At 38.2% G+C, this 20,105-nt stretch overlaps 2 protein-coding genes across 2 annotated transcripts; both read right to left on the bottom strand.

Annotated features, from left to right (window-relative positions):
• Positions 1-7,089: 7,089 nt before the first annotated feature.
• Positions 7,090-8,436, bottom strand: FADA (fatty acid desaturase A). Its single transcript, XM_078572496.1, has one exon. The coding sequence runs from the start codon at positions 8,201-8,203 to the stop codon at positions 7,397-7,399; it is 807 nt and encodes a 268-aa protein (XP_078428622.1). The 5' UTR covers positions 8,204-8,436; the 3' UTR covers positions 7,090-7,396.
• A 5,518-nt stretch (positions 8,437-13,954) lies between these two features.
• Positions 13,955-18,598, bottom strand: LOC144700913 (RNA-binding CRS1 / YhbY (CRM) domain protein). The gene is made up of 4 exons (XM_078572495.1): positions 18,439-18,598; positions 18,074-18,341; positions 16,403-16,804; positions 13,955-15,327 (listed from the first exon to the last, which is right to left on the bottom strand). Exons 1-4 carry the CDS (start codon positions 18,498-18,500, stop codon positions 14,476-14,478), a joined length of 1,584 nt encoding a protein of 527 aa, XP_078428621.1. The 5' UTR covers positions 18,501-18,598; the 3' UTR covers positions 13,955-14,475.
• Between the last annotated feature and the right edge of the window lie 1,507 nt (positions 18,599-20,105).

The raw sequence follows: 20,105 nt of genomic DNA, 5'->3' as shown, positions 1-20,105 counted from the left end.
GAGATCAATGAGGGAGTACATGATGTTGTCATGCAGCTTCATTGATGGGTTATATAAAACTAAACAAACAATTTGTCATTCGTCGCAGACAAAAGCATAAATCAGTCTTTGAAAGTTTTGATTAGAGATGACTCTCTTAGTCCATTTTGATTGGATAAACTAGAATTGATTGAGAATAGATATTCATTCATTCTCCCTATATTTAATTGTTGTCACTCTTTCTACGACAACATGTCTCTGTCTCTCCTTTCTACCCCTGACAATCACATACAACATATTAGTTTTACTAGTAAATTCATGTATTCTATGTTCTTATTCTCATTAAAATGATCATAAGTGCATGTCATTAAATCTTTAACGAATTTTTAGACTTTAATACTAAATTTATGAATATCTGACATTATGGTATTTTAACAGAATTATCTGACATTGTGGTATTTATATTTATTTAAATGTTTTTAGGGATTAATTAAAATTTTAAAATGAATATTATGATTTTTTTGGATTTTATGGAATTTTGTGGCGTCAAATTCATTAAGAAAGTAAAATTGTAAGTTATAGAATATAATTATGAATTCATATAAATTATTTTAATTTTAGGTCTTCTAGAAATTAGTCCCACACTTGTAAGAGGAGAGAGGAAATTGGATGCCGTAGATTGCTTCAAATTCAAATGATATCTACCGATCCATAAGGAGTTTCGTGCTGAAATTTTTAGGGTAGTTCCATGCCGAATATGTAAATATAACCCTCCGTCATTATAAAAAGGCATCCTTAGATTTTATTCCTAAATATCTGGAGTATCGAATAGTGTTATTCTTTTAAATTTGAATATATATTAGAATACCTATGTAAATATCTGTGATCTCTATTTTATTTTCTCATCATAATTGATGAAGACATTGTAAGAATTCATGGAGTTCATTATAAACACCAGACAAGTATAGATTTTGATGAACTTAAACATGACATGTAAGTATGTTGAGAAAGTGTAATTTAATTTTAATAGAAACTGGGTAACCCATGATATAAAGATGAGAACAATTCCCCAATCTTTTGGTAAAATCTGTCTTTGATGATCGAGGATAAATGTGTTTCCTATTAATAGGCTCTAGGGTTTAACCATGGAAATCATAAAGTAAGTTTTGTACCTAGGGAAAAAGAGATTAACCAGATATGGGATACAAGTCTAACGGGATCTTATTTTATGACTCCTCCCCCATCTCCATTATCTTGTTAGGATTTTACTGTTAGCTATATAGTTAGGCAACCTGGGAGTTACCAAGTAGCTATAGAAAAATGACTAAACCTTTTTAAAAAATGACTTTGAAAAAAAATGCTTAATAAGCCTACACAAAATTAAAGAACTTAACTAAACTTAGGTTAATTAAGTATAACAAATTTTTAAAAAAGCCATATTTCATGGACTGGAGTTTTACCTAAAAATATAGTTCCTAGTTACTATCCATAATATTATGAGACAAAAACCTCTAAATATTTATTCACCATTATATTGAAAAGACATTTCAGTATTTTTTAGGGATTTATGTAAATTTTTAGTATTGTCATCTTGAAAAAATATCTTAGGAACATAATTTTTTTATTGGCAACCTTTTACATCCTTATATAGAATATTTAAACCACTATTTGACAAGTAAGCTCAACGTCACTAATTTTATTATTGATGAACTCCATCTTGGCCATACTTTTACGTTTGAAATGAAAATTTTCATCTACCACTTTGTGACATATATACAGCAATATCTTCTTAAAATATTTTTTTCTGGCTGTATCAACATTGGGATATTTATGCTCTCTCTAATATTGATCTGCTTTAAGTAATACTTATTTGCAAGCAGATTATTCAATATTTCAAAATTTTGGAGCTTGACACAACCATGGAAATACAACATCAAGATATCAGGAATAGTTTTAACACTATATTAAATTAATGCAAGACTTTGTTGAGTGAGTTTGATATTCTGGTTTCACTTCCAATTAGTTTATAATGTGAAAATGGTTCTTCATCAACATATAAGTGTATGAAAATAATTTTTTTTTTAATTATTCTGTTTTCTATGAAATTCTTTAGAATGCACAAATCAATCTACTTAGAGCTGTTAGGGCAAAGAAAATAATCACAATCCTCACCATTTCACATGTAAAAAAGAGGATAAGTCAGTTTTTTATTTAATTTTCCGTTGTGTTAAAAAATATTAACATATAAAAAATGGATGCCTTAAAAATGAAAATATTTATCTTCAATTTTGATCATTTTGGAAGAAATTATTCTAGTGTGTCATATTCATCCAAAAAAATATAAGTGGCTTGTGGTTTTTTCATACAAAATATAAAATATGAACACAAAATAAGATACACTTAAACTTATTTGTATTTGAGAGTTTGTTTTCATTCCCAATTCCCTTGTGAGTACACTCCATGTTTTTTCACTCTATCTTTCTTTATCTTGATATCTTGATTTATATTTGTTGTTATGTTCTAGGTTCTTGATTGAGATAAAATCTGAATGATTCAAGAAGTTGAAGAAAATAATTAAATCATAATGCACCTTTCAAATTGATGATAAAATCACATATGCATGGATCTAATTCATGATCTAATTCTTCATTCCATAAGTGAAATAGTTTAAGCTTATGCATGTGCATCCTTTAGATATATCCACACAGTACCCAACACATCAAATATCATCCTTCCTCTCGATAATCTTCATTATGGCACTAGTATCCTTGTCATGTTGTTGCAATCGCGTAGTAAGAGTAGAGAGGAATTTAAGGGTGAAGGGACAAGATACATGGGTACCTAAGCAATTCTATGAATTTCATTAATGCCTTTCCCTATTTACACTCAAGATGTTTTATAAAAAATTCAAAATAGTTATGTTTTTTGACATCCAAAAGACCACTTGCATGTGACCCTAAGGCCCATGTATTAGTGTAATTAACAATCCGAGTGGCCCAACAACATTTTTTAACCTTCCAAATGAATTATAAACATCAATCACATATTGATTTAACCCAATTGATAGGTTAAGTTTCTAGCTGGTGGGGTGTCAAGAAACACCTCTTGCTATAGATGATACTAAGGAGTATAGTGACACACTCATAGAACCTTTCTTTAATTGGTGACTGAGTACACATAGTTTCTCATCTGCTTGAAGCTCCCTGGACAACTTAGTATATGTTCAACTAATAAACCCTAACTGATCATGAAATTTTGGACTGATGGGTTCAAACAATATCAGAGAAATCTACTTTGATATTATACTCCCTTTGCTAAGGACTTCATCACACCATTTTTGTTGAGGTATCTCACATGTCGAGGATGGACTCTTCCATTTTGATCATTAAATCATCTTCGTGAATTTATTGCTGTAATGGAGCTAAGATAGTTTCGAATTACATGAATAGGAACTCATAGATCATAATCTAAGTACATTGGCTCATCATAAGACATCTTAAGCGTTTGAGGAGTCAAAAGTATATGTGGCTTGCAAGTCAACTGAAAATTCAAAATCTTGTTTAATACCCATTAATATAATTTATTCATTGTAATGCATGTGAGGTGCTTATAATTGAAGTCAAACACATAAAATGACTCAATGAATTATGATGACATCATAATGCAGCAAACATTGGTATCTAAACTTGTGTTTAAAATATTCCTATTAAAAGTATACTTAAGAAGAATATTAAAGTATTCAAAAAATAATCGCAACGTCTAGTCTCACTCATATGATGAGTGCGTCTGATCCCATATCTATTAGTAGGGAGATGTTGATGATAGATTGTGAGTTTCCTTTAATGAAAAGAGCTTACCAAATTTATCTATATAAATCCCTCGATGGTATTATATCCAATTGTCAATCAGGTTGATTCACATTATAGTTGTGTAAGTGTCCTTAGACTTAAGACACTAAAGATACCTTATGGATGATTATATTTTAATTGTAATGCACAAGTCTCTCCACACAGGACTACAAGCTTTCCTAGCAAGTCCATAAATGTGATTCTGTGATCAAGACAAGATCATTTAACCTTAACATTAGAGGACATCTGTGATGGAAATATATGTGTCCAGCAAACCAACCACGCATTGGATATATTGTTCCATTTCATTTGTACATCATATTCACTATAGTGCACATATGATGCTTAGATGAAGTCTATCATTGTACAACCAGAGTTAGTGAATTATGATGAGATCGTAATACATAGATCACTGGTGTTTAAGCATGTGTTCTAAAATTCCTATTTGAAGGATACTTTAGAAGGACATCGAGTATCCAAATAAAATAGCACTATCGAGCCCTGCTCACATGATGAGTGTGGCCGATCCCATAGCCATTAATGTGGAGACACTAAGGATAAATTGTGGGTGCTTTATAGTGGTAAGAGTTCAACGAATTGATCTGTACGAATCCTTGACTAGTATTGTACAAATTTGTCAATCAGGTTGATTCACGTCACAATTGTGTAAGTGGTGCTTTGACATGAGACACCAAGGATATCTTGTGGATGGAAATTTGTACTTTGACTATGATCTATGAGTCTCTAATCATTGTATTCAAAATAGTCTTATTTGGGGTGCATCAACAAGTTGACTAAGATGATTGAGATTGAGTGGTCAAAATTAGATAGTCCACCCTTGGTAGAAAGGGGAGACAGCTTAAGGAGGAGGATGCAATAAAGTCCTTGGCCAAGTGAGTGAAAGATAAGAGAAGAGTTATCTGATGATTTTAGAATGTATCAGTACTAACTCGGATGACAGATTAGGTTTTGACAGTTGACCATATCCTAAGTCATCATAGTAGCACCAAGCAGATGAGGGCTATATGTACACATTAACCGATGATGAAATGGTTCCATGAGTGAATTGATACACTCCCCCTAGCATCTTATAGAGCACAAGGTGTAGTTTCACACCCCATGTGTTAGAGTCTCAACCTATCGATTGTGTTAAATCGATTTAGCATTAATTAATCTATATGATGATAAAGTTAATTAATTTTGAAGACCAATAAAGGTTATTAGGCCACTCGAGTCATTAACTAGATTGATACGTGAGCCTAGAGGGTCACATGCAAATGGTCTGTTGGACGTCGAAAGATATACTTAAGTCTTGGGATTTTTTATGAAGCATACCCACTTAGTATAAATAGGAGATGACTCTGAACAAAATTCACATAGTCCAGAATTATTCGGGGGCCTTCCTCTTCTTCTCCTTTCTTTCCATGACTCATCTCCATTCCCGATGCGATTGGGATAGTGCAACAACGGTGAGGGAGATTGAACAGGGCTCGTTAAGGAGAAGGAGGAGATCTGACGTGCTGAAGATCACGGGGAAGCTTCTAGAGGTTGCACACATGAGCAGCTCCATGCGATTCATTTGAAGATCCGTGTCGAGGTAATTTGTTTAATAATTTTAATGATTGCGTTTGATTCATGCGAGTCTTCCGTTGCATGAAATCTTGGTGCTCATCCATATCAAGCCCTCTAGAACCCAACACTACACACATGAGCAGCTCGATTCATCTTGCTCGAGGATCAAAGGAATCATGGATGCGATCCATGCCAAGGTTTTTAGACCCAACAATTTGAACGCCTTAAAGGTGCTCACTTGAGAAACCAGTAAATTATGATTTTGATCAGCGTAAAGGTCTTTACATCCGTCTTTGATTTAATATTCCATGATGGAATTGATTATGGATTATGTTGATCAAGTGCATCTATCTAGTTGACAACTTGGTATAAAACCATTTAGAGATTTATTGATTGAACTAAAGATCATGCACCATCTACCTTTAGTACACCCATACTATTGGCTACAGGACTGTCCATACTCATCAATCGAGCGAGCGAGACTGTCCATAGTTAAACCATTAAGTTTTTTACTATGATCTCATCCTAATTCACTAAGTCAGGTCATGTATTCATGAACTTCAATTACACACATCACACACACACATTATAATGAACATATTATTCATGGATTTTAATATACGCATCACACACATTATATGATAAATACATTATATTTATCAATATTAAACTAGAGGTACAATTCTTGATTGGCTTGTAGGTCACATATATTTCCATCATTTCTCTCTGTTGCTCTCTGTCTTCTCCTGTACTCACTTTATTACCATGTCTCACTCCAGACCAGGCCAAATTCCCATACAGAAGCTTGACTGAACCAACTTAACTCGATAGAACACAAATGGTCCAGCCCAAAGGATAAAAACCCTTTGACATGAAACACCCAAAAAGATAAAAACACAGTTAAAATTCTCCTTTGACATCCTATGCTTCTATCATCGGTAGGGTTGGGAAGTTTGTGTTTTGTCGTTGAACGAACATTGTTCGACGATGAACAAACATAACAAAAATTGTGTTCGTGTTTGTTCGTGTTCGTTCGCGAACAAACACGAACGAGACTTGCATCTGGAACCTTTTATTTAATGAAAATAACAAGCTATTTAAGTTAAATTTTCATTTAGGGTCTGAAACGAGAACAAAATTCAAAGATCCATCAGTCCAGTAGAGGAACAGATTAAATCACAAAATCTGGGTTACAAGCAATAACATTAATTCAAAGCTCAATCGATCAAACATAGGGTCATTGATCGGGATACATCGAGAAATCGATTTTTCATGACGGACTAAATCACAAAATTGGGTGCAGCAGGAAGATCCGTCGATCCAATAGAGGAAGAGCGATTGTGATCAATCGGCAAATTGACATTTCAGGAGGGGGGAACGGCCGATTTTTCAAGAGGGATTAAATCGTAAAATTGGGTGCAGCAGGAAGATCCGTCGATCCAACAGAGGAAGAGCGATTGCGATTCGGCAAATCTGGGCGGAGGGTTGGGGAGAGGAAAACCTAGCGGTATGCATTAAGAAGCTTACATGTTCGTGAACGGTTCGTATGTTTGTGAACATGGTCGTGACCAATTTTTTAGTTCGTGGTCATGTTCGTTCGTATGCTCGCATGTTCGCGAACGATCGGAATTTTTTTTCCGAACTCTATTTCATCCTCTTCGGCGAAGCCGCCCCCATCCAACACACCGACTAGAAAAAAATGGGTATCTTCAAAATTCTTATTTACTATACAAAGCGTTCGCTCAGCTCAAATCCTCCTTCTCCTTCCAATTCGACTCCGGCTCGCTCTACGAACGCGGCCTGACGCCAAACCTGAAGAAGATGATCATCTCCAGCGCCTCAAACGCCCAACAGGATATAAAACCCAGTTAAAGTTCTCCTTTGACATCCTATTCTTCTTTCTTTCTCTCAGGCGAAGCCGCCCCGCTTCATCCAACACACCAACTAGAAAAAAATGGGTATCTTCAAAACTCTTATTTACTATACAAAGCGTTCGCTCAGCTCAAATTCTCCTTCTCCTCCGTCCAATTCGACTCCGGCTCGCTCCAGGAACGCGGCCTGACGCCAAACCTGAAGAAGATGACCATCTCCAGCGCCTCAAACGCGCTGCTCTCGTCCAAGAACTCGTTCCAAACCCCGCTAACGATGCAGTAATTGTTGTTATACGGCGCGCGGTGGTGTAACGCGTGCTGGCGCCGAGAAACCAGCAGCCCGGCGTCTTGCAGCGCCACCACGGCCGGCGGCAGCCTGCTCTTCGGCGTGTGCGACCACGCGTGGAACTGCTGGCTGAACATGACGAACCCCGCGAAAGACGCGGCGAAGGCCAGCGCGCCCGCGTCGCCCGCGCCGGCGGTCACCGGCAGCAGCGCCGCGGCCACGGCGCGGCCCAGCGCGTGCAAGTTGTTGGCGAACTCGCGCCGCGTTATCGTCCAAGGGAAGCGGTGGTGGCCTTGGAAGGCCTCGATCTGGGATCCGACGGCTGGCGTGGACGCGTCGCCGTAGTTGTCGATGGCCCAGTGGAAGACCCCCGAGCCCAGGTCGGCTAGGAAGTAGCCCGCCGCCGCGGCCGCCACCGGCTCGACGAGGTGGCCCGTGGCGACCGCAGCCGCTGCGGACTTGGCCAGCGCCGCGCCGACCGCCGTGCAGCCCGCCGCAACCCACCCCCGGTGCGCCCACGTCGACCGCAGGCTCTCCGTCTCCGCCGGCGCCGTTGGCGCGCGTAGCGGCGCTTGCAGCGCCGCCCGCGCCCGCCCCCGCCGCTGCAGCCCCCCGGCCGGCTGCCATGTGGCGGCCACGGCGCTCATCGTATCAAGCACAAGAATAATAATAAACAATAATAATAATAAGAAGAAGAAGAAGAAGAAGAAGAAGAAGAAGAAGGAGAATTCGGGTGGAGTGGAGGTGAGTGGCGTGGCTTGGTTTGTCTTGCGCCACGTGTAGAGGTGATTGGTGGGAAGGGAGGGGGGCGACGTGGGGTTTGGGGCACCGCTGGTGGGTTGGTCTTACGGTAGTCGCTCGTTTGAGTGGAAGAGATTGTCTTTACGTTGTAGTAGAGAAGGGGTTTTAAGGCCGGACAGTCTGCCGTGTCTATTCATTATTCAACAAAATTAATAGTGAAATTACTAGTAGAATGATGTATACTGCATTCTGAAGTTGGAGAATTCTTTAAAAATCATCAGAGTCTTCGTGGGTCAGGAGTCAAAATACATACTTTAAAAACCATTTTGTTCTGTTAGTGCTAAGTTTCCTCGGAATTGTCCAAAAATGTCAATGGTTGACTTGAAAATCTGTGATTAAGCCCTTCCTCTAATCAGATTTCTCTAGGTGGGCCCGAAAAGGGGTTAAAGTAAAAGTAGTTGACGGCACATTTGAGGCATTTTCTTCCCTTCATCAAAGTGCACTTGCGGATTTCACAAGTTAGGTTGACATTCCAAATTACATCAACAATTATTATTTACTTGCCACGTGTTGTCTGTCAGACAATATTGATCACATATTACCAAAAATTTTTATTGACCTCACATTATATTAAATCAAGAGATTTGGTCTGATTGGCTGACGATTGGTGCGGCCAACCATTGGTTTAATAAATGATTCGCAGCAGCTATTGTCTACAATCAGAATGTGAATGGGATTATGACAAATGGTGGAGTAGAATAAATCATAATAAAATACATATAAACCATCAAAAGATTTAAATAAATTCAAAAAATATAAACTATCCTATAGCATTAATTTCTTCAAAAATTTGATGTCAGAAAATTCTATAAAACAGCAAAAATTGGCAATTCTGAGATTACTTAGTAATTCTTACCAAAAATTGTTAACTAATAATCATACATCTGAAGCTTGATGATAGAAGAATTAGAAAATTAATTTCCCTAAATTTATATTATTTGAGCTAAAAAAGTATAAAGTTGAATATATCTTACAAGCATAATTTTCATTTGGGTAAAAAGGATATCATCTTAACCAAAATTAGAATTTAAACCCTACGTCGCTAAAAAGTGAATTTTCCCTATCGCCTCCCTTGGGTTCGACCCCTTCATTAAACACTAAGGGATAAATAAATTTTATTGATTAAGTTCAGAAAACCCTTAAAATAATGACACATATAAACACATATTTTTGAACTTATCAATTACCCTCTCACTCTATATTTCACGTCTCTTGATCCTATGTTTTATACGCATCTCATCTAATTTCACTAATCAATATTATAATAGAAATGATGAATGAGATGACGATAAGTGGGTGACCCATGAAATGTGATTGATATGTATACTGCATTAGAAAATTAAATTTATTTAAGAATACGATAACACAAAAATCCTTGAAAATACCACTAAATTAAAAAAAAACAATAATTTCAATCTAAGATTAGATTTAATCATATTAATCTTGATAACAAACATGTGTAAGTGTTGCAATGTGTAAAAATATGTAAATTGAATTAAAAAGGCCAAAACAATTATGTGGTATTGATGGATGACAACATACAAATCTTAAGACCATTTTTGGATCATTTTATTTATCTTACTTTCATTTTGGAATGGATTCTCCTTAAAAAAATATTTAGCTATTTGGATAAAAAAATACTTTTAAAATATAGTTTTTACATTTTTACGGGTTTATTTGTTTGCATGAAAACTATGTTTCAACACTATTGATTTAAATGGATAAAAATATGTTGGAGTTTAATTCTTCTCTCTAATATGTTATTTCATATTTTTTCAGGTTTAATTAAAAGAATAAAAAATGTACTTAATAACAGCCATTACCAGTCGCCAAGCCAAGCGCGGCACCATCAAGCCTGCTACGGTTAGGCGAGCACAATAGCACTCGAGCCGAACAGAGCCATCAAGTGCCAACGAGCAAGCACCATCCCACAAGATCAAGGAGACCACAAAGCAAGCCTCATAGAACACGCAAGGGAGCCCACATAAGCCAGGTCACATAAGGAGGACTAGGCACCTGAAATTTACATGACACACTGTTTTCTAAAAAAATATCAATATGGGATATCCACCCAACAGACTTCTTTTCAACTACACACGAGGTCAGGCAAACAAGAGAGAGAAAATGCTTGCAGACCAATGGCTCACAATCTTGAAGAACTAAGAAAGATCTCATTAATGGTTTCAAGCACACAAAGCCCAAATCTCGGATAATAATGGGCCAAATCATTTGATGTTTTCATTCCGACCCCTTGATCTTCATTTGGAAGATTGGACATTTCATGTTATATCTTTTTCTAGGCCTCTGACTAGCCACGCCGGCTGACAGAGATGACGGGGTAAGTCAAAAAATGAATCAGAAGAGAGAAAGAGGCTAATGGGCCTGATGATGAAGCAGTCGACATGGATTTGGGGTACGCTAAAGATCAAATGGGCCCACAGTTGTGATTTAATTGCAGTCATTAATCGTTTTTAAAGGACATCCACTAGCAATGAGCATTTGCTTCATTGGTGCCTTTGGTCGTCCTCTTTTGGCTAGACGAAGGTTTCCGGTCAAGGGGGACTGCCATAGGCCATCTGATAGTCTAAGAGGACCCCTAGGACTGGTTCAAACCATCTTTAGTGATTAGGGACCTTCCCAGATCTTAAAACAGCTAGATGGCCCCTTAGCTTCACATTTCCCGACCAAGATCCAAGGTGTCAGCAGGACGAGCCAGAGGAGAGGCGTGAGACCTCCCCAACAGCTCCAAACACCTAGGAAGGTGATACAGAACACGAAAATGGATTTGTGAATTTAATAAACTAATACAAATATAGTGTTTGATGTGTTCCTTGAGGGTGATCTGAATTCGGTTTAATCCTATAGAAAAGGACTATGTAAATGGAGTAGGGATTCAACAAAACACTTTGGTAATACTTTGATGTACTAACTAATGGAAATATGGTATTTAAAATAGTCGCCTAAATTTTAACACCGGAAGTTCTAAAGTAACTATCACTGGATCAAATTAACCATTATCATGAACCATAATTTTATTAAAAGTTAAGGTGTCTCAAGGTACCTCAGGGATGGGAGACAATAGCTTGAATATTGTGATGTTGAATGGCCTTTGGTTGACATTGATCTGCAGCTCCACGAGCGGATGCGAATGAAGAGAGGGGAAGGTGTGGGAAAACGGATAAGCGGAAGTGTGTTATTTGACCAGCACAAGAGGATGTTGATGGGTAAAATGAATGGGTAGAGGTGAAGTGTGAAATTGGATGACTTGGATGGAATAAGGCATAAAAATTGGCGAAGTGAAGAACGAAGACAAGTTGAACTAGGAGAAGATGGTGGGTTAATATGAAGGAAGGTATTCAATGATAGGGATGATGGGGATAAGTTGATAGGGGAATGATGGAGGGGTTAAAGTATGGAGAAAAAGGACGGAGGAACCCAAGAGGAGTTGACGATGTCGAAGAAGAGAAGTCGCCGTGGTCATTTTGTTGACAATCCGTTGCTGTTATCGCTAGAAAAATCACCAATGAATCACTCTTTTCTCACAAACAACTTCACAATAATTCTCAGGCAAAAGTGTTCATACAAGCAGGCTCATGTTCCTTTTAAAGGGAAATAAACATGTAGTTACAAGGAAAATAAACTGTCAATTCAAAATGGTGGTTGAAGAAAAAATGGAACAGAGAAGGGTGGTGCCACGTAGAGAAAGTTGTGGTGAAAGGTGAGGGAGAGAGGTTATAATAAAAGTCAAATTGGAAGTTATAAGAGGAGAGAAAGAGAGAAAAAGAAAGGTGGAATTGTCAATAATTATAGGCGGTTAAAAAGATGAGAGGGCGCCTAGAAAGAAAGAGAATGAGCAGAGAAGAAAAGTCAAAGCAAGGAGTTGAGTGAAGAGAGAGAGAAAAAAAGAATGTGAGAGAGAGGGGATAAAACTCAAAGACGAGAGACAGGAGAGAGAAGGAAAGTGGTTTACCATTTCCCATCAGAAGATGCCTTAGGAGTTATATAACAGATGTGGATTCATTCCATCACAGAGGAAGGCAGGATGGGACGCAGACTGACGCTGGGGCGCAGCAATCGGTGCACCATTCTCCACCCCCCTGAATCAGGGTGATTCACCAGATTTTTTGACCTCGATGAGGTAGATTTGTTTATGTTTATCCTCTCCATATGCTTAAATTCTATTAAAATCAAACTCATGATTGATTTCTATCATGTTTCCTAGTTCAATCTATTTGAGGCATTTTGACAACCATCTTCCAGGCATTGGGAATTTACACGAATTTCCTCATTTCAACTTATTAAAAATATTAAAAATACTTATAAAATATATCAATTCATACAAACCTTATTTCTATCATTCGAATCTACCATAAATGTAAAACACCATAAGTATTATCCCCTTAATTACTCTTATATCCTCCTATTATCTTATATTACTCTCTATCTATCTAGTGGACTAAACTACTTTAAATGTTAAAATATAACATATCTATATAATTATTTAATCGCTATTTTGATATGTAGATAAATTATTGAATTCTACGTAGATAAATGAGGTAGAAAAATCTTAATATTTGATAATCGCTTAAGAGTAAGAGAAATAAACGGGAAAATAGGTATTATATAATTTTATAAGAATTATCTATCCTTTTTTCTTTTTTTTTTATGTTTTAGTTATGCAGATTTTCTATCCCAGATCTTACGCTATTTTCCATCTTATATATATTGCTAAAATAAAATTTCTTATTTACGATCATTTTGTGTCGTTAATATTTTCTCTCTCATTTCTTGATCCACATGGCAGATCACTAGTGTGTCATGGAATCTTTAGAGTGATCAAAGATTCATCAAATTACATTTAATGCATGATATGTTAATAAGGCCACATCAAAGTATTTTTTTTTACCTATAGACCAACATTTCAGACTTCAAAATCATATTAGATTTTGATTTTAATATATACTATTTATGTTCTGAGATGTGTCCATGTTTTCCATTTTATTTATCATGAATAAAATCCATGTTTTTCATTCTTGTGCTATGTATCTCTCCACATTGAAAAAGCTAATGTCAGCTCGGATTGGCCCATTAGGGAAACCTTTTGCATTGATTAGGATAGCTGATCATTGGAATAAAAACAACAGTTGGTATCACAAAATCCATTCGAAAGCCAAATGAAACCGTCAACTAATTTATGGAAACTCTGTTCCGACTTAAAACATTAATATCTCTATCAAATCCGAAACAATATATTCTGAGTTTAAAAGGTATTTTATTTACAAAGACTACATTCAAAATTTCCATAAAAAATATTTCAACTTAAAAAGTATTTAGTTTGTGAATATAATAATGGAATATTCCATTAAAATACCAAAAAATCTATAATGCCATTTGAAAAAACATATATTTGAATGGTTTGTGTTTGATAACCCTCTTCTTAATAAAGGAACATATCAAAGTTATTCACCGGATTATACAAGAAACATCCAACAGATATAAACCATTGACAAATGCTGGCAGGTCAACCACTTAATTCCGAAAATAAGTTGAACTGATTTCGTTCATGGCAGCCACATATGACTCAGAAACATGTGTCCTACTTGAAATGTTTTTTTTGTCACTGTCCTTCACCAAAGTCTTTTTGGACGTGGCATAATAATAATAATAATATGGATTACATGGATGCAGCATAATATTTAGGTCAAGCTTTTATCTGAACAACAGAATGTATTTATTTTGTGTCCAGACAGCTCACCAAATGAAAACACACCGATAAGTAACCTTCATGGCATTTTATGTTTCAAGTCATAGCACTAGTCTTCAGAAAACTTGGTGGCAAGGCTAGCAAATTCAGGGCTCAAACTTGTTTCCCACTTCAATTTTTCCAAAATAATTACTACAATGGGCCCCCTCTGTGCACCAATTTTTTAGAGCTCAGCAGTAATCAAAGTCACAACTGGCGAGCAAAAAAAGCTCAGCCGAGATAACCATCTCCACTGATTTTAAGTCTCTGGCGCAGTATCAAACGATGGAAAAGCGCTCCTTGGAAGTTAAGCCAGGGAATTAATGGTGATCTGATCCCAGAAATGCGCCACATAGTTGATCTCTCTCTCCTAGATCATTCATCCTCCTCACTGCTGCTCTGATAATCATACACATATCTTTTGGGTGTTCTAGAGCCAGGAGCTTCCTCATCATCAGACCCCCATGCCTCCTTATGTGGCCTACCTGACATCCCAAAATCATCGTCTTCAGATTTCTGGCCTCGACTTACTCCTCTGTGAACTCTATTCCTTGTCTTGGGTGATCTTGAATCCAAGCTATGGCTGTCTCTTCTCACTCCAAAAGAGTTCTTTCTCTCTCTAGACGGCCCATCTCTGGCACCCTCTCCTCCCCTAGCCACTTTCCGCTTGGTCGGCTCTAAGAAATCTTCTTCTGGGTCATTGGCATTTAAGAGCTCGTCATCCGAATCCAGGTCCTCGGCGGCTGAGCTGTCTGAATCCTCGTCGACACCGCTCCATCTCCGAGCATCAGCAGTATGCCGAACCCAGTTTCGACCAGACTCGTTGCTGCCATCCCCGGTCCAGTACCTGATCTTCGTGGCTTCCTCCTTCTCAGCGGCCTCCTCCTCCTCAAACTCTCGGTCGGCTGCAGCCTCGATCTCGGCGATGAACCGGTCAAGCTCTTCCTGATCACTGTCCTCTGAAGGAACCTCGTCTTTTTCAACATCATCTGTTGCTGCCGTAGATTTATTCTCTATTGAAGCAGGAGCTGAGTCTTTACGGAAGACATAGGGGGTTCCCTGTTTTTCGTCGATAGCACGGAAGAAGGTGGCAGCCACACGCTGGATGCTGGCGAGGGCAACTGGGTCTTCTGGGTTGACACCCTTCCGCCTCAGGTCCTGCTCCAGCTTCTTGATGTTCAGCTTTTGAGACTCAAGAGCCTGCTCAAATCGCGCCTTGAACAATGCCTGGAATGGGAAAGAAGAAGATCAGAGAGACAGCCAAGGAGGGTACGCTAAGAGCTCAAAACAAACAAGGACGTAAGAACAAAAAAAATGAGAGTTTATGGAATTCTCTCAGACAGAAAGTTTTCACATTTTTTGAAATGGGAACGGTATTTACAAACGACAAAAAGCCAAAATTCAAATGCATAAGAAATTGAAAGTAAAAAAATGATATTATATTCGTAATTCAGTCATTCAGCCAGAAAAATTATTTGGATAACAAAAATGATGCAGATTAAAATGGTTTTAGATGAACAGATCCAAGGAAGGAGAGTTGCTTGGAACAGTTCAAAGACTTCTATAATCCGACAAGGTATAAGCTGACTCCGAATAACTAATTCCCAACATGCAGAATAATTTCTCAGATACCACAGACGAAGAAACCAGAATAAATCAATCGTAATTTTTACAAAATTTAACGGAATAAATTTTAGCCAATATGTACGATGAAACTGAAGGAAGCAACAATTTATAAGAAAAACAATCCCCACAAACAGGCAAGACTTTCGAAGGAAAACAAAATAGATGTTTTCAATAATATCAAATTTTTCAATAATATCAAATTTTGAGTTAACATTTTTAGACAATTCAAATCTTAGGCTAAACCTAGATTCTAAGATACTGTAGACCTGAACAAATATGAAGTAAAAAATAACACCGAAACTAAATAAGTCATATGTTTTTACATCTTTGAGGAAATGACTTCAAAACAATACACATGATGAAGCTGAAAGGGAGTAAATAATTTTCAATGAAGAAATTGATCCCAGACATAGGGAAGCATTTCATAGATACCACAGATACGAAAAATAATGTCAATCAATCAAAGATTAAATCAAAATTCCTTTTTAACAGTCTACAGAAAGAAATTTCATTTGTTGCACATGATGAAGCAAAAGTCAGTAAAGGTTTGCTTAGAAAGAAAAAACAGACGTAAGAAAGAATTTCTTAGATACCACATATTTTTTAAATCAGATTATTACAAATTTTTAAAATAGTATGAATAAATATCAAAGAATGGTTATTACAAATCCCTTACCTTCCTCTTAGTAAGAGTGTTGATCGGAATCAAGTTCTTCGGCTGTCGATAGTTCCTCCCCCGGAACATGATGATCGTCTTCACATTATGGATGTTCACAACGATGCCACCACTAAGCCTTGCAAGCATAATAGCCATGTCCTTGATCTTTTCCTTGGGGAAGTTGTCGCAGCAGACCTGCACTGTTTCATGGAACTTCCAGTGAAGATGCATGTTCTGGACGACACCACCAAAGACCCCTCTCACTCCCACAGGCACGTAGTTCTTGTTCCTAAATCCAATTTTCTTGTAAGCTTGAAGTTGCTCTGGCGTCAGAAGCTCTGGATCGTGGCGAGGAGTGGGCAGCTCGGGGAGTTCGTACTTCTTCAGCTTCTGGAGCAGCAGAGCCACCTTCTTCTTCGCCTGCGGCCAAATGAGGAAACTGTTTCAGCGTGATCAGATCCAAAATTTGATCTAATATGGCCAAAGTAAGAATTTCTGAGATTGTCCATGAAGAAACTGTTTCAACGATGATTGGATCTAAAGTTTGATTGAATTCGGTGCAAATTCATGGGAGAGATTGTTGGTCGAGAGAAGTCATCGAGCTTGAATCCTGTTGCCAGATTGATCAGACGAAATCATGGAACAGTTCCAAGGAATTGTTTGTGCAAGTGAGTTTCAGCGATGGTCGGATCTAAAAATCTGATTGAATTTGGTGCCAGAGTTTGAACCTACCGTTCAAGAGATCGGCAGGAAGATGATGTAAATTTAAAAATTTACATTAGACTGCATTTTTCAGATCGAAATTAAAGAAAATGGTAGAATTTAGGAGATTAACAGATTTTTTATTAGAGAACATGATTCTAGAGATTTTGAGATTCAGCAATGATCAGGTCTAAAATCTGATAAATCTGACGCAAATTCACCACAAGTTTTGAGCTGAAGAGAAGTCGCAGACCTTGATTTCGATGTTTACGAGATCGAATGGAAGAAGGAAGACGCAGACTGAAATCAGAACAGTTGACGGTGTTTTCAAATCCAGATAATGCATCGAATTAGAGACAAGGTCCACTAAAAATCCTGATTCTGGCGCCCTTAAGACTCAGCGATGGTAAGGTCTAAAATCTGGTAGAATTTGGAGCAAACTCCACTAAAAATCTTGACCTGGCGAGCAATCAAAGAGCTTGAATAAGCTCTGGGATTCAAATCTAAACGGTTGCCCACATTTTCAAAAGCAAATTTAAAGAGAAAATGCCGGAATTTGGGACAGTGTCAGATTTTTATTCGAATTAGAAAGTTTCATTCTAGAGCTCTTGAAATATAACAATGATGGGATTTAAACTGTCACGGAATTTGGAGTAAATTCAACACAAGCATTTGATCTGAAGAGAAATCACATAGCTTGAAGAAGCTCCACGATTCATATCTAAACGGTTGCCCACATTTTCAAAAAGTGCCGGAATTCGGGCAGTTCAAGATTTTTATTCGAATGTGAAAGTTTCATTCTAGAGCTCTTGAGATATAACGATGATCAGATGTAAACTGTCTGAGAATTTGGAGAAAATCCAGCACAATTATTTGATCCGGAGAGAAATCAAAGAGTATGAAGAAACTCTGCGATTCACTCTAAACAGACGACCAAATTATCAAACCAAGATTCAAAAAAAAATGCTGGAACTAAGGATAACTTACTCTTCTGAGATTGTACATGAGCCTCTCTTCGTCGGTCATCAGCTTCTTCCTCAACTTCCTCGCCCGGCGAATCTCCCTCAGCGTCCTCCCCGTCTCCCTCCTCATCCTCCTCTCCACCCTGCTGCGCATGCTGCTCGTACCTCGCGCCACAGACATGAACCTCGTCCCGACGTGATCACGCATCATTGCATGAGCACCGCCAATTTCATCAGATCGAATTCCCGACATTGAATCACGCGGCGTAATGTTCGATCCTGGAAGAAGATTCCTGCGAAAAAAATCAGACGAAAATTGAGAAATCAAAATCCGGCATGAATCTGGAAACTTGACGAGAAATCTAGAGATGAAAATTGACGAAGATTTACCTCGTTTGAAGAAGAGAAATTGCCGCTCGGAAATGCCGATGAGTAGCCCTGGCCGCCCACATTTCCTCTCTCTCTTCTTCGTTTTCTCTTTCTCTCTCTAGAAGGGATCAAAGTTCGAAGCCAGAGAGAGAAGAAGCTTAATCGCGAGAAACAGTGAGGGTTTAGGGTTTCTAGCGAGAAGACGATGAGTAAAAATCTATTTTCATATAACACAAGGTCAAAGTATTTTTTATTAAATTCATCAGGTTTTTTATGAATTTAGTCCCCCAATTCCCCAGTCAAAAGTGTAGTCTACGGAGGGACAGCTATATATTTTTTTCTTAAAAAGCATGTAAAGAAAATATTATCAGATTTTAGAACCAAAGCATTCTCATGATATAAATCGTAGAAAATAAAAAAACAAACGGAGAAAATAAATTGTAAAATAGGCTTCCGAATTAAAATAACGAATAAACTGAAACATTTATAACTTCATATTTAAAATATTGAACAAATTAGTGAAAATAAGAAACTGAAAAACTAATAACTCTAAATTTAAAATAGATTTCTGATTCTCTCCTCTCCCTCTCTCTACCTCTCCCTCTCTCTCCCCCTCTCTCCCTCTCCCTCTCTCTCCCATTCTCTCCCTCTCTCTCCCTCTCTCCTCTCTCCCTCTCTCTCTCCTCTCTCCCTCTCTGTCTCCCTCTCTCCCTCTCTCTAACTCTCTCTAACTCTCTCTCTCTCCCTCTCTCTAACTCTCTCTCCCTCTCTCGAACTCTCTCTCTCCCTCTCTCCCTCTCTCTAACTCTCTCTAACTCTCTCTAACTCTCTCTAACTCTCTCTATCCCTCCCTCTCTCCCTCACTCCCTCCTTCTCTCCCTCTCTCTCTCTTCCTATCTCTAACTCTCTATCGATCTATCTATCTTTCTTTCTATCTCTCTTTCCTTCTCTCTCTCCCTTTCTCTCTCTCTCTCTACAACTCTCTCTAATAGGCATCAGGGATCGGATCGGATCGTTCGAATCTTGATCAACAGATTCCAACGAACAAAAGCCGATTCGAACGATTTGTTCGAATCTTTCAATCGAACAGACCCTTTGTTCGTGTTCGATCGAAAGTTTCAAAATGAACAATTTGGTTCGTTCGTGTTCGATTGCCATTTGTTCGACCTTGTTCGAACAATTTCGAACAAATGGCCAGCGGCGCCAGCGACCGCCAGCGACTCTCTCTAGCGTTGCTGGCACCGCTGGCAGTTGCTGGCGGCCGCTGGCCGGCGCTGGCGGTGCTGGGCGGCCGCTAGCCGATGCTAGCGGCCGCTGGATGGCCGCTGGCTGGCACTGGATTCAAACATTCGATTCGATCCGATTCGAACAATCGGATCTTATTCGAACATTCGATCCGAACAGCGACCTTGTTCGAACAATCCGATCCAAACAGATGCTCAGATCGGGTTCAGATCGGATTTGAACAGGGCAGATCGGTGTTCGAATTCGATTGTTCGAATGCCCGAAGCCTACTCTCTAACTCTCTGTCTATCTATCTATCTCTCTACCTCTCTCTCCATCTCTCTTCCTATCTATCTATCTCTCTCCCTCTCTCTCTCTTCCTATCTATATATATATCTCACGCTCTCTCTCTTCCTATCTATCTATCTCTCTCTCTCTCTTCCTATTTATCTCTCTCCCTCTCT

This window comes from Wolffia australiana, chromosome 3, assembly GCF_029677425.1.
Source record: "Wolffia australiana isolate 7733 chromosome 3, ASM2967742v1".
Taxonomy (NCBI): domain Eukaryota; kingdom Viridiplantae; phylum Streptophyta; class Magnoliopsida; order Alismatales; family Araceae; genus Wolffia; species Wolffia australiana.
The sequence above is the reverse complement of the archived record's forward strand: the minus strand, read 5'-3'. Positions and strand labels throughout refer to the sequence as shown.

Coding starts and splice junctions, on each gene's coding strand:
- FADA (XM_078572496.1), bottom strand. CDS start 8,203: ATGAGCGCCGTGGCCGCCACATGGCAGCCGGCCGGGGGGCTGCAGCGG.
- LOC144700913 (XM_078572495.1), bottom strand. CDS start 18,500: ATGTGGGCGGCCAGGGCTACTCATCGGCATTTCCGAGCGGCAATTTCT. Junction 18,342..18,438: donor ATTTCTCTTCTTCAAACGAG/GTAAATCTTCGT, acceptor TTTTTTTCGCAG/GAATCTTCTTCCAGGATCGA. Junction 16,805..18,073: donor TCATGTACAATCTCAGAAGA/GTAAGTTATCCT, acceptor ATTTGGCCGCAG/GCGAAGAAGAAGGTGGCTCT.